General features: G+C 44.8%; 2 protein-coding genes across 9 annotated transcripts in view; one reads left to right on the top strand and one right to left on the bottom strand.

The window, feature by feature from the left end:
* Positions 1-983, top strand: part of lnx1 (ligand of numb-protein X 1) — a 69,408-nt gene extending 68,425 nt beyond the window's left edge. For all 3 annotated transcript variants that reach the window (XM_036968590.2, XM_090231824.1, XM_036968591.2), the window contains one exon: positions 35-983. In XM_036968590.2, coding sequence (XP_036824485.2) covers positions 35-170 — 136 coding nt within the window. In that variant the 3' untranslated portion in view covers positions 171-983. The remainder of the gene's footprint in view (positions 1-34) is intronic.
* Positions 984-1,063: 80 nt separating this feature from the next.
* The window catches only part of fip1l1a (FIP1 like 1a (S. cerevisiae)), a 45,529-nt gene continuing 32,968 nt past the window's right edge, over positions 1,064-13,624 (bottom strand). For all 6 annotated transcript variants that reach the window (XM_021599403.3, XM_090231828.1, XM_090231830.1 and 3 more), the window contains 2 exons: positions 1,558-1,704; positions 1,064-1,464 (listed from right to left, as the gene is read on the bottom strand). In XM_021599403.3, the coding sequence (XP_021455078.1) occupies positions 1,320-1,464; positions 1,558-1,704 (292 nt within the window). In that variant the 3' untranslated portion in view covers positions 1,064-1,319. The remainder of the gene's footprint in view (positions 1,465-1,557; positions 1,705-13,624) is intronic.

Raw genomic sequence — 13,624 nt, 5'->3', positions numbered from 1 at the left:
CCCTCTTCCTCTCTCTCGCTGTGTGTGTGTGTAGGTGTGGGGACATTCTGCTGGAGGTGAACGGAAAGAGTACGTGGGGGATGACCCACACAGCCCTGGTGCGTCTACTGAAGGAGCTGCGGGGCAGAATCACCCTGACCATTGTATCCTGGCCAGGCAGCCTGCTGTAGCCCTGCTGCAGTCGCAGAGCCATGGGGAGGGGCCAACACTGACCAAGAATGTGGGTGGAGCTTTAGACTGGCTTATAATGCTGACCCGTACCTTATGGGATGGGCTTACACTAGTGATGTAGCTATGGAAGGCGGACCTTAGAACCCTGACTCCCGATGGACAGCTGAGACTTTGGGGAGTTCAGAAGGGGCCAATCAACCATATGACAGGAGTTTGACCAAACCCCCCCCGAGACACTGAGCTGCGAGGATGTGGATCGGTGGCCCCACCCCTGGTGGGTGGGTGGATGGGGAAATATTAGTTCTATGTTAGAGTATGCATTTAATTGGACTCGCATTTCTTTACTGTAACTGTTGGATGTGAAAAAAAAAATACTGATTCAAGTACCGTTTCTCTTTCTTTTCACGTTTGTTTGATGGCCTTTGAATATATTCTTCGTTATGTTTGTACTGACAGTGGCTTTAATGTTCATCTGTTGAGACTGAGGACACATTGCCAAGTAGTCGTCTGTGTTGAGATGTTTTCAGAAGCTGTTGCTAAATTATCAAACCACAGGCAAAAAAAGTAGAGTAAAAAATAAAGTAAAAATGTGTTCATAATCTGTTAAAAGTAATATTAAGGTAAAATTGTGGAGGCCTTACTGATTTTCCTACTTTTGAGAAGAAAAAAAACAAACTGACTTGGTTTCTGTGTGTGTTTCCGTGGATGAGTCTGGTCTAGGACCATCGAACACAGTTCTGTCTCACGCGTCAGCCTACGTAGTATATCTGATGGTACCTTTGGTAAAATAATCAATAAAGTCATTTGAAAAGGACACTTGTCAGAGCTTCGGCAAGGGTTGGGGTTCACGTGAAATTACCTGGGATAAGATATTTAACACAGCTCACTCAAATTTGAACAATCAACTGAGGTCCAGTCAGCTCCTTTATCCAAACATATCTCTTAAATTCAATAAAACAAAACACGTCTCTCAGATGAGTCAAAATATACAAGTTGTATACAACGTATACATAAAACAATGCTTTGGGTTTTTCACCTTCAAAGTGAACTGAAATATATTAGAGGAGCAGTCCAGTGTCTGATATGTTAAACAGAATGCCTGAGGGTCACAGCGGGTCCCCCTATTGACTAGTGAGAGGGACAGAGAATCACTCTGTGGGCTCTGATTGGTTCTCCTGGTCAGCAGAGAGTTCCTGGCTGGGCTCCTTGTCCTCTCTGCTCCTCTTGACCTTCTTGTGTTTGTGTCTTCGATGACTGTCCCCCTCCTCACTCTCATGTCTCCTCCTGCTGCTACTGTTAACACACAGACAATCACTGGTTACTTACACTGTCTACCTGAACATGCCGGTGTCTACTGTGTGTTAAGAGTGTGGATGTGTGCTGTACCTGCTTGAGGACTTGTGTCTCCCCTCCTCTTTGTCTCTGTGTCTCTTCTCTCGGTGTCTCTCTTCTTTCTCTCTGCTGGATCTCTCGTGGTGGTGGCGGTCATATCCTCTCTCCCCATAGTCCCTGTGCCGGTGCCGATCCTCCTCACTGCAATAACTCACTGGTCAATAACCACAAACACTGCTTCCTAGCTGAAACATTGAGCCTTCTTATTGGACAATGGACACCACAGTGGCAAAAAAACAGTGATAAGCCAGGTAACATGATTCTATTGGCCCATTTTCTCTGCTCTCTCCTCATGTGTTGCAGGGTCGTTTCTATAGAAAGGCTGGGTCCAGGCGATATCAGCACCTTTACCCAAAGCTCTGTTTGGCTTTAGTTTAACAGCATGGTGTGGTACAGCCTTTGAGGAACACAAAGCCCACCCTTGTCCTCCTGTGACCTTTAGATGAAAGCAACAGCAGCATCCCCCCTATCCTCTAGACTCAAAAACAGCTCCATTATTTACTGGAGGACTCCTGGTCCCACAGGGCCATGCTCTTTCACACCATCATTCACTAACTCACACCTTCCCTCCCCTCTCACGACCTCAACAGTGTCTTTGTCTCACACACACACCCACACACACACAGGTGGGGTGTTTTTTATGCTGCAGAGCTGCAGGTACGACAGTGACAGCAGCTGAAACAGGCATTCACCTCCAGTCTTCTAAAGCAGGGGTTAAAAAAAAAATATGTCAAGGACTAGGGCTGGGCGATATACCGCATTTTATTATACAGTACCAGTTAAAAGTTAGGACACCTGCTCATTCCAGGATTTGTCTTTATTTTTATATGTTCTACATTGTAGAATAATCGTGAAAGCATCTAAACTATGAAACACATATGGAATCATGTAGTAACCAAAAAAGGTGTTAAACAAATCAAAATGTTATATTTGAGATTCTTCAAAGTAGCCACTCTTTGCCTTGACAGCTTTGCACACTTTTAGCATTCTCTCAACCAGCTTCATGAGGTAGTCACCTGGAATGCATTTCAATTAACAGGTTTGCATTGCTAATAGTTAATTTAGAGGAATTTATTTCCTTCTTAATGCTTTTCTAATCAAATCAAACTTTGTCACAGGCGCCGAATACAACAAGTGTAGACCTTACCGTGAAATGCTTACTTACAAGCCCTTAGCTCTTCTTGAACTGCACAGTTGGAGAAAATATTTACCAAATAAACTAAAGTAAAAAAGAATGAAAACACAATAACGAATCTATATACAGGGGGTACCGGTACCAAGTCAGAGTGCGGGGGGACAGGTTACTTGAGGTAATATGTGCATGTAGGTAGGGGTGAAGTGACTATGCATAGATAATAAACAGCAAGTAGCAGCAGTGTACAAAACAAATGGGGGGCGGGTCAATGAAAATAGTTCGGTGGCCATTTGATGAATTTTTCAGCAGTCTTATGGCTTGGGGGTAGAAGTTAAGGAGCCTTTTGGTCCGAGACTTGGAGCTCCGGTACTGCTTGCCGTGCGGTAGCAGAGGAACACAGTCTGACCTGGGTGCCTGGAGTCTCTGACACCGCCTATTATATTAGGTCTTGGATGGCAGGAAGCTTGACCCCAGTGATGTACTGGACAGTACGCACTACCCTCTGTAGCGCCTTACGGTCAGATGCCGAGCAGTTGCCATACCAGGCGGTGATGCAACCGGTCAGGATGGTCTCGAATGTGCAGCTGTCTCCTGAGGGGGAAAAGGTTTTGTCATAACCTCTTCACGACGGTCTTGGTGTGTTTGGACCATGATAGTTCGTTGGTGAAGTGGACACCAAGGAACTTGAAACTCTCGACCCACTCCACTACAGCCCGTCGATGTTAATGGGGGCCTGTTCGGCCCGCATTTTCCTGTAGTCCACGATCAGCTCCTTTGTCTTGCTCATGTTGAGGTAGAGGTTGTTGTCCTGGCACCACACTGCCAGCTCTCTGACCTCATCCCTATAGGATGTCTCATCATTGTCAGTGATCAGGCCTACCACTGTTGTGTTGTCAGCAAACTTAACAATGTTGTTGGAGTCGTGTTTGGCCACGCAGTCATGAGTGAACAGGGAGTATAGGAGGGGACTAAGTACACACCCCTGAGCCAATCAGTTGTGTTGTGACAAGGTAGGGGTGGTATACAGAAGATACCCCTATTTGGTAAAAGACAAAGTCCATATTATGGCAAGAACATCTCAAATAAGCAAAGATAAACGATAGCCATTACTTTAAGACAGGTCAGTCAATCCGGAAAATTGTGAGGACTTTCAAAGTTTCTTTAAGTGCAGTCGCAAAAACCATCAAGCGCTATGATGAAACTGGCTCTCATGAAGACAGCAACAGGAAAGAATAACCCAGTTACCTCTGCTGCAGAGGATAAGTTCATTAGAGTTACCAGCCTCAGAAATTGCAGCCCAAATAAATGTTTCATCGAGTTCAAGTAACAGACACATCTCAACTGTTCAGAGGAGACTGTGTGAAATCAGGCCTTCATGGTTGAATTGCTGCAAAGAAACCACTACTAAAGGACACCAATAAGAATAAGAAACTTGCTTGGGCCAAGAAACATGAGCAATGGGCATTAGACTGGTGGAAATATGTCCTTTGATCTGATGAGTCCAAATTTTAGATTTTTGGTTCCAACTGCCGTGTCTTTGTGAGACACAGAGTAGGTGAACGGATGATCTCCATCATGTGTGGTTCCCACCGTGAAGCATGGAGGTGGTTGTTTGATGGTGCCACTGTCAGAGATTTATTTAGAATTCAAGGCACACTTAACCAGCATGGCTACCACATCATTCTGCAGCGATACACCATCCCATCTGGTTTGCGCTGGTGGGACATCATTTGTTTTTCAACAGGACAATGACCCAACCCACCTCCAGACTGTGTAAGGGCTATTTGACCAAGAAGGAGAGTGATGGAGTGCTGCATTAGATGACCTGGTTTCCACAATCACCGATCTCAATCCATTTGAGATGGTTTGGGATGAGCTGGACCGCAGAGTGAAGGAACAGCAGTCAACAAGTGCTCAGAGTGGGAACTCATTCAAGACTGTTGGAAAAGCATTCCAGGTGAAGCTGGTTGAGAGAATGCCAAGTGTGCAAAGCTGTCTTCAAGGCAAATGGTGGCTACTTCTGTTTAACACTTTTTTGGTTACTAAATGATTCCATATCCGTTATTTCATAGTTTTGATATCTTCACTATTGTTCTACAATGTAGAAAATAGTAAATATAAAGAAAAACCCTTGAATGAGAAGTTAATACTGCCTGGTACCAGTGTTGGTATTTGTATTTATTATGGATCCCCATTAGCTGCTGCCTTGGTCTTCCTGGGGTCCAGCAAAATTAAGGTAGTTTATACAATTTTAAAAACATTACAATACATTCCCTCAGGCCCCTACTCCACCACTACCACATTTCTACAGTACAAAATCCATGTGTATGTATGAATGTGTCTGTGACTATGTTTGTTGCTTCACAGTCCCAGCTGTTCCATAAGGTGCATTTTAAACGTATTATTATAATTTTTTTAAATCTAATTTTACTGCTTGCAACAGTTACTTGATGTGGAATAGAGTTCCATGTAGTCATGGCTCTATGTAGTACTGTGCGCGTCCCATAGTCTGTTCTGGACTGTGGCATGTATTAGGGTATGCATGGGTGTCCGAGCTGTGTGCAGGTAGTTCAAACAGACAGCTAGGTGCATTCAACATGTCAATACCTCTCATAAATAAAAGTAGTAATGAAGTCAATCTCTCCTCCACTTTCTGCCAGGAGAGATTGACATGCATATTATTAATATTAGCTCTCCGTGTACATCCAAGGGCCAGCCGTACTGCCCTGTTCTGAGACAATTGGGGTTTAGGGTTTAGTGAATGATTACAATGCTTTAAGTTTTATAAATATTTAGGACCAACTTATTCCTTGTCACCCATTCTGAAACTAGGCCTAGATAAGATACAGTTGCACAAACATGCTTATCAGAGAGGAATAGGCAAAGGATGAATATGTAAGCTAGCTGCATGTAGTAAGAAAACATGTAACATTAAATAAGGGTCACCTGGAAACACTGACCAACACTTTGCTTCCTACCCTGTTAATAATTCCTCCCTGGTTTATTCATTCATTGTCATGTCAGACAACAATTTATTCAATGTGCTACCCACTATAGAATTACAATAATCATTATATTACCAAGATTCCAACAGTTCACCAATTAACTAGGCCTATATTTTTTTGCCCATATCATGCTGCGTAGCACAGTGTGGAAATTATAATAAAAGTGCAGGAAATGCATAAATTGATGAAAATGCTCAAAATGTGTTTCGTTTGGAGTTGAATAGAACAGTATAAATTGAGAAAGCCCCCTTGAAATCACTTATAAATTTTGTGTTGCCACCCTAGGAAAACGAACTATTCAAACATATTTAGAGCGTGTGTTATTTAAAAACATAAAATACCATCAAAAATATTGTGATATGATATTTTGTCCATATCGCCCAGCCCTATCAAGGACCCCAAAATATGATTTAGCCCCTGGCCGAGGACCCCTAAAAATAAAAAACGAAACTGCAATGAAGTTCCTGAAAGCTACATGCGACTCGTGAGCCACGCAATGACTACCACTGGTTTACAGAGTGGGAGAGGCAAGTGCAACATCTATTTGCATATTATAATAAAACCAATATTTATTTTTTTGTGGAGATTTGTGGGGGGTAAAAAAAACAAACATAATCTCACAATTTCTGCTGATCCCCAGACCAGACTGCTCGAGCGCATGCGTCCGCGTGTGCATGTTGAAATATCAGGACGTTCAGGTTGAAATATCAAAACAAATTCTGAAACAACTATATTAATTTTAGGACAAGCTGAAAAGCATTAAACATTTAAAGCAATTTAGCTAGCTAATTTGTCCTGGGATATAAACATTGGGTTATTTTACCTGAAATGCACAAGGTCCTCTACTCTGACAATTAATCCACAGATAAAAGGGTCAACCGAATTTGTTTCTAGTAATCTCTCCTCCTTCAGGCTTCTTCTTCTTTGGACTTTATAGGGCGGTTGGCAACCAACTTTAAGGTGAATTACACCACCAACTGGACTGGAGTGTGGACCTCAGTTCATCTTTCAATCACCCACGTGGGTCTATGCTCCTAAAAACCAATGAGGAGATGGGAGAGGCGGGACTTACAGCGTATTAAGCGCCACAAATAGAACCAAGCTCTATTTTAGCACCTGACTGTACATATATCTTGCAACGCTCACGCATGCGGTTTGGTCAGCATGTTACGCCCCCTTCAGAACCCAGTTTGAAAATCCCTGTGCTAAAGGGCTGAAATCTCACAGAGCACAAGTGGTTGTTTCTATAATAATGACTACAGAGAAGAGAATACACATGTATTGGATTTCAAAATAGACTACAGCAAGGAACTTTCAGTCCATAGGACTACGTAGTAGGAACGTGTGAAGACGGGGTTGCAGTGGATAGCTGCCCTTCAGCACTCGGCGGTCCCGTTTTGTGAGCTTGTGTGGCCTACCACTTCGCGGCTGAGCCGTTGTTGATTCTAGATGTTCCACTCCACAAAATCAAACCGTTGACCGGGGCAGCTCTAGCTGGGCAAATAGATGAACTGAGCCTTGTTGGAAAGTTGGAACACTATGGAGATTGCATGGCTGTGTGCTCGATATTTTTACACCTGTCAGCAACGAGAGTGGCTTAAATAGCCGAATCCAGTAATTAGAAGGGTGTCCACATACTTTTGTATAAGCATCCGCTTCATCGGACCACCTCAGTATTGAGCGTGTCACTGGTACTTCCTGGGTTTTAGTTTTAGCTTAAAAGCAGGAATTAAGAGGATAGAGTAATGGTCTGATTTGCCAAAGGGAGGGAAACACCTTGTATGCGTTTCTGTGTGTGGCGTAAAAGTGATTAAAAAAAATGTTGTGGCCACTAGTTGCAGAGGTGACATGCTGGTAAGAATTGTCAAACGGATTTCAGTTTCCCTGCATTAAAATCACCGGCCACAAGAAATGCTGCCTCTGGATGTGCATGTTCTTGTTTGCTTATGGCCCTATACTGCTCTTTGAGTGTGGTCTTAGTGCCAGTATCGATTTGTGGTGGCAAATAGACTGCTACAGAAAATAGATGAAAACTCTTGATAAATACACTGAACAAAAACATATAACGCAACATGCAACAAAGATTGAAATAAATTCATTAGGCCCTAACCTATGGATTTCACATGACTGGGAATACAGACACGCATCTGTTGGTCACAGACAGTTTTAAAAAAAGGTAGGGGTGTGGATCAGAAAATCCTTCAGTATCTGGTGAGACCAGCATTTGTCTCATGCAGTGCGACATCTCCTTCGCATAGAGTTGATCAGGCTGTTGATTGTGGCCTGTGGAACGTTGTCCCACTTCTCTTCAATGGCTGTGCGAAGTTCCGGAACACACTGTGGTACACGTTGATCCAGAGCATCCCAAACATGTAACGTGTATTTTGTTTAAAGCGCTGACGAAGGCAAAGAGAACAAGAAACACTTTTCAATGAGATACTGGCCGTGTCCAAATACCAATGTAAGACAGCACTGCAGTGGATAGTATCTATCTTACTAAAGTAGTAAGTATTGGGGATACAATCTTTGTCCTCGATTCATGGACGGGAGTCTCAAAATGTTCATGTCCATTTGCAGGAAGACCGGTTGAATTTACAAAATGCTCCGTTATTAAAATAAATACATGTTTTGTTCCATGAAGTAATCCAACAATATGTACACCTACATCTTGTTAATCTCAAGTCTTCTCTCATTGATCGAGACAGTCGTCTGTCATTATAACATGTGGCACTTTGGGGTGGACCAGTTGGATTACCTCATGGACCAAAATAGGGATTTACACTGCTCAAAAAAATAAAAGGGAACACTTAAACAACACAATGTAACTCCAAGTCAATCACACTTCTGTGAAATCAAACTGTCCACTTAGGAAGCAACACTGATTGACAATAAATTTCACATGCTGTTGTGCAAATGGAATAGACAACAGGTGGAAATTCTAGGCAATTAGCAAGACACCCCCAATAAAGGAGTGGTTCTGCAGGTGGTGACCACAGACCACTTTTCAGTTCCTATGCTTCCTGGCTGACGTTTTGGTCACTTTTGAATGCTGGTGGTGCTTTCACTCTAGTGGTAGCATGAGACGGAGTCTACAACCCACACAAGTGGCTCAGGTAGTGCTGCTCATCCAGGATGGCACATCAATGCGAGCTGTGGCAAAAAGGTTTGCTGTGTCTGTCAGCGTAGTGTCCAGAGCATGGAGGCGCTACCAGGAGACAGGCCAGTGCATCAGGAGACGTGGAGGAGGCTGTAGAAGGTCAACAACCCAGCAGCAGGACCACTACCTCTGCCTTTGTGCAAGGAGGAGCATTGCCAGAGCCCTGCAAAATGACCTCCAGCAGGCCACAAATGTGCATGTGTCTGCTCAAACGGTCAGAAACAGACTCCATGGGGGTGGTATGAGGGCCCGATGTCCACAGGTGGGGGTTGTGCTTACAGCCCAACACCGTGCAGGAGGTTTGGCATTTGCCAGAGAACACCAAGATTGGCAAATTCGCCACTGGCGCCCTGTGCTCTTCACAGATGAAAGCAGGTTCACACTGAGCACATGTGACAGACGTGACAGAGTCTGGAGACGCCATGGAGAACGTTCTGCTGCCTGCAACATCCTCCAGCATGACCCGTTTGGCGGTGGGTCAGTCATGGTGTGGGGTGGCATTTCTTTGGGGGGCCGCACAGCCCTCCATGTGCTCGCCAGAGGTAGCCTGACTGCCATTAGGTACCGAGATGAGATCCTCAGACCCCTTGTGAGACCATATGCTGGTGCGGTTGGCCCTGGGTTCTTCCTAATGCAAGACAATGCTAGCTAGACCTCATGTGGCTGGAGTGTGTCAGCAGTTCGTGCAAGAGGAAGGCATTGATGCTATGGACTGGCCCGCCCGTTCCCTAGATCTGAATCCAATTGAGCACATCTGGGACATCATGTCTCGCTCCATCCACCAACGCCACGTTGCACCACAGACTGTCCAGGAGTTGGCGGATGCTTTAGTCCAGGTCTGGGAGGAGATCCCTCAGGAGACCATCCACCACCTCATCAGGAGCATGCCCAGGCATTGTAGGGAGGTCATACAGGCACGTGGAGGCCACACACACTACTGAGCCTCATTTTGACTTGTTTTAAGGACATTACATCAAAGTTGGATCAGCCTGTAGTGTGGTTTTCCACTTTAATTTTGAGTGTGACTCCAAATCCAGACCTCCATGGGTTGATACATTTGATTTCCATTGATCATTTTTGTGTGATTTTGTTGTCAGCACATTCAACTATGTAAAGAAAGTATTATTTAATAAGAATTTTTCATTCATTCAGATCTAGGATGTGTTATTTTAGTGTTCCCTTTATTTTTTTGAGCTGTGTATTTTAATAACGGAGCATTTTCTATATTCAAATGGACCCACTGCAACTGAATACAGACATTTTACGAGAAGCGAGGACGAAGATAGTATCCCCAATACCAGGATAGTTGAAACATTTCTACCAACATTTTCTATTGCCACACCTGTAACTACCAGTATAATGGTCCAACATTTTTGGGTTAAATCACATTACCTTACGTTCCAATCTATAGCTAGTAGTGAGGGTGATTAATGCCAAACCAGAGGTGCGTTGAACAAGGGGAAAAGTTTGCCAACTCTAGCTGACATATTAAAAAAACGACTTGCCAGAGAGAGAGATAGAGAGCAAGAAAGAATTGGCGAGGGCACTAGAACAGTCTGCAGCACCCTGCCTCACCCTACTAGAATCTGAAGTTAAATGTCTACCGTTTGCTGATGAGCTGGTGCTTCTGTCCCCAACCCAGGGGGGCTGTGAACGATCCGAGAGGCAAGGCAAGAAGGGCGTTCTACCAGAGAGAGAGCGAGCTAAGGTTAAAGGACTCATTAAATATTTGGGCACTGGCAGTTATTCTATTACCAGTGGGAGTGCAGACCTGAAGGCCTGTTTACAGTCTTCCACAGTTGTTAGCACTAACACACTTATACCCACTTCACAGAGTCACTGTAACTGTGAATGAATAAGTGAGTGCTTCCTAGTGCAGGTTTAATACAGGAACAAATGCATGAGTGAGAATGAGCGGTGTCACTGTAAGCCTGGGGAACAAGAATGTGTTTCCAAATACAGTCTCCATTAACACTGAACTGATACAAGCCACCTGTGTAGATGTGTCAGAAAGAGAAAGTGTGTGTAACTTATACATATTGATTACTATTATAAACACTCAGAACACTAATACAATCCCTGTGTGTGTGTGTTGTCATGCCAGCTGGAGAGAGGACAAACCCAGCCCCTCCATAATGAGCTACAGGGATGAGATCACATTCAGAGGACAAGTGTTCACCAAATGGCAAACCAGCCGCCCAGGGTTGTCTGCACCGGGCAGAAGAGACAGAGAAAATGTGCTAGTGAGTGTAAAATGTGAGTGGTCGGTGTCTTTAGGAGGTGAGCCTGACAGTTCTGTGTTGCATTAGCTAGTGTTAACCTAGGTGCTAACTCCAAAACATGCCTGGCTGGTGGTCGTGCCAGAAGCTGGCGCCCATCAGTGGTGCTAAGTAGAGCCCTTAAAGAGCAGCCTGCAGACAGAACATAGACCACTGACACCACTATGCAACCAGGGTGGCCATAGGCCAGAAGGTATGAGCCTCTGCTGCCAACACACACAAAATATATCACTCACTACTCAAAATAGATACCATCGGCACACCTCCATGTACCCAACATGCATCATGCCATGTGATCAGAATGTGGCGCGGGTGCACACACACTGGAGGCGTGACCACCCTGGGAGGGAGACAGGGAAACAGGAGCTACCCATGGGGACCAGAACAGAACCACAGTGGCTTTAAGAGCAGTTCTGTCTGTTCCAGTGGGTCTGTCACACACATGGCTGGCCCTCCCTGACTTCCTCCTCCCCTCCTGCGGTTACGTTACAGCCTCACAGCCCCTCTTCCCTCATATGACACGAAACACAGCTCTCCCCCATATGATCCTCTGCAGCAGAGAGTTGCGACAGAAAGACACTAGATGATGAACATCACTAGTCACAGCGTGTTTAGGACGGAGACTGTGAATGTGTAGGGATTCTGTCAAGTAGGCACAGTGAGAGGGAGGGTTGGTAAGCTGCACAGTATTATGGGCATGAGAAGGAGTGGGTGAGCAAGAGGCAGGACGTGTGTATCAAACTTGGCATTTATCTGAGTTAATATAAATTAATGAGACATCTGGCTACTGGTCAACCCCACTGTGTGCTGTGGAAATGTAGGGCAGGTGAGTAGAGCACTGAAAATGTGAACGTGTGTGGATGGTAGACTCAGACTGTAGGGCAGTAGAGCAGAGCACGTTCAAACAGTGCTCTATCGCTGCACTAAACAAAAAAAATATGTCACTTTCTCTATGGAAGAACGGCGATAGAGTGCCGTCTGAAACAATAGATTGCCTTGTTTGACTTTGAAGGTAGTTGGGCAGCCTCTGCCGCTCTTTCGGCACGGTGCGGGTGAAGCACGTCTTTGTTTCCCACAGAGTGCCAGAGCAGTTCTTCCACTGTCGGGAGAAATGGTAACGCATGTTAATATACACTGAGTGTACAAAACATTAGGAACACCTTCCTAATATTGAGTTGCACCCCCTTTTGTCCTCAAAACAGCCTCAATTTGTTGAGCCATGGTCTCTACAAGCTGTCGAAAGCGTTCCACAAGGATGTTGGTCCATGTTGACTCCAATGCTTCCCATAGTTATGTCAAGTTGGCTGGATGGATGTCCTTTGGGTGGTGGACCATTCTTGCGTCACTTGAGTGGGTTGAGTCACTGATGTGATCTTCCTGTCTGGGTTGGCGCCCCCCCTTGGGTTGTGCCGTGGCGGAGATCTTTGTGGGCTATACTCAGCCTTGTCTCGGGATGGTAAGTTGGTGGTTGAAGATATCCCTCTAGTGGTGTGGGGGCTTTCTTTTTCTCTCTCGGAGGACGTGAGCCCTAGGACCATGCCTCAGGACTACCTGGCATGATGACTCCTTGCTGTCCCCAGTCCACCTGGCCGTGCTGCTGCTCCAGTTTCAACTGTTCTGCCTGCGGCTATGGAATCCTGACCTGTTCACCAGATGTGCTACCTGTCCCAGACCTATTATTTGACCATGCTGGTCATTTATGAACATTTGAACATCTTGGCCATGTTCTGTTATAATCTCCACCTAGCACAGCCAGAAGAGGACTGGCCACCCCTCATAGCCTGGTTCCTCTCTATGTTTCTTCCTAGGTTTTGGCCTTTCTAGGGAGTTTTTCCTAGCCAACGTGCTTCAACACCTACATTGCTTGCTGTTTGGGGTTTTAGGCTGGGTTTCTGTACAGCACTTTGAGATATCAGCTGATGTACGAAGGGCTATATAAATACATTTGATTTGATACACCAGGGAAACTGTTGAGCATAAAAAACCCAGCAGCGTTGCAGTTCATGAGATACTCAAACCGGTCTGCCTGGCACCTACTACCATATCCTGTTCAAAGGCACTTCAATCGTTTGTCAAGCCCAATCACCTTCAGAATGGCACACATACATAATCCATGTCTCAATTGTCTCAAGGCTTAAAAAAACCTTTTTTAACCGTTCTCCTCCCCTTCATCTAGAATGATTGAAGTGCATTTAACAAGTGACATCAATAAGGGATCATAGCTTTCACCTGGATTCACCTGGTCAGTCTATGTTATGGAAATAGCGGGTGTTCCTAATGATTTGTACACTTAGTGTATGTTAATTGCATGCAAATAAAGGTTGCTCCTCTACCACACGCACAATCATGGCCTCTGATTCTCAGGTGGAGGACTTCTGTAACAGGTCACTGTTATGCCTGAAGTCAACCCAAAACCAACAAGTACGTCTGCTGCAGTGTTGAGAGCAGTTGTATGAAACCAAATCGGTACGTCAAGCAAAGCTCT

Source organism: Oncorhynchus mykiss, chromosome 4 (genome assembly GCF_057628025.1).
Source record: "Oncorhynchus mykiss isolate SJ-2025 chromosome 4, ASM5762802v1, whole genome shotgun sequence".
Lineage (NCBI taxonomy): Eukaryota > Metazoa > Chordata > Actinopteri > Salmoniformes > Salmonidae > Oncorhynchus > Oncorhynchus mykiss.
This window is presented reverse-complemented; position numbering and strand designations above follow the sequence as displayed.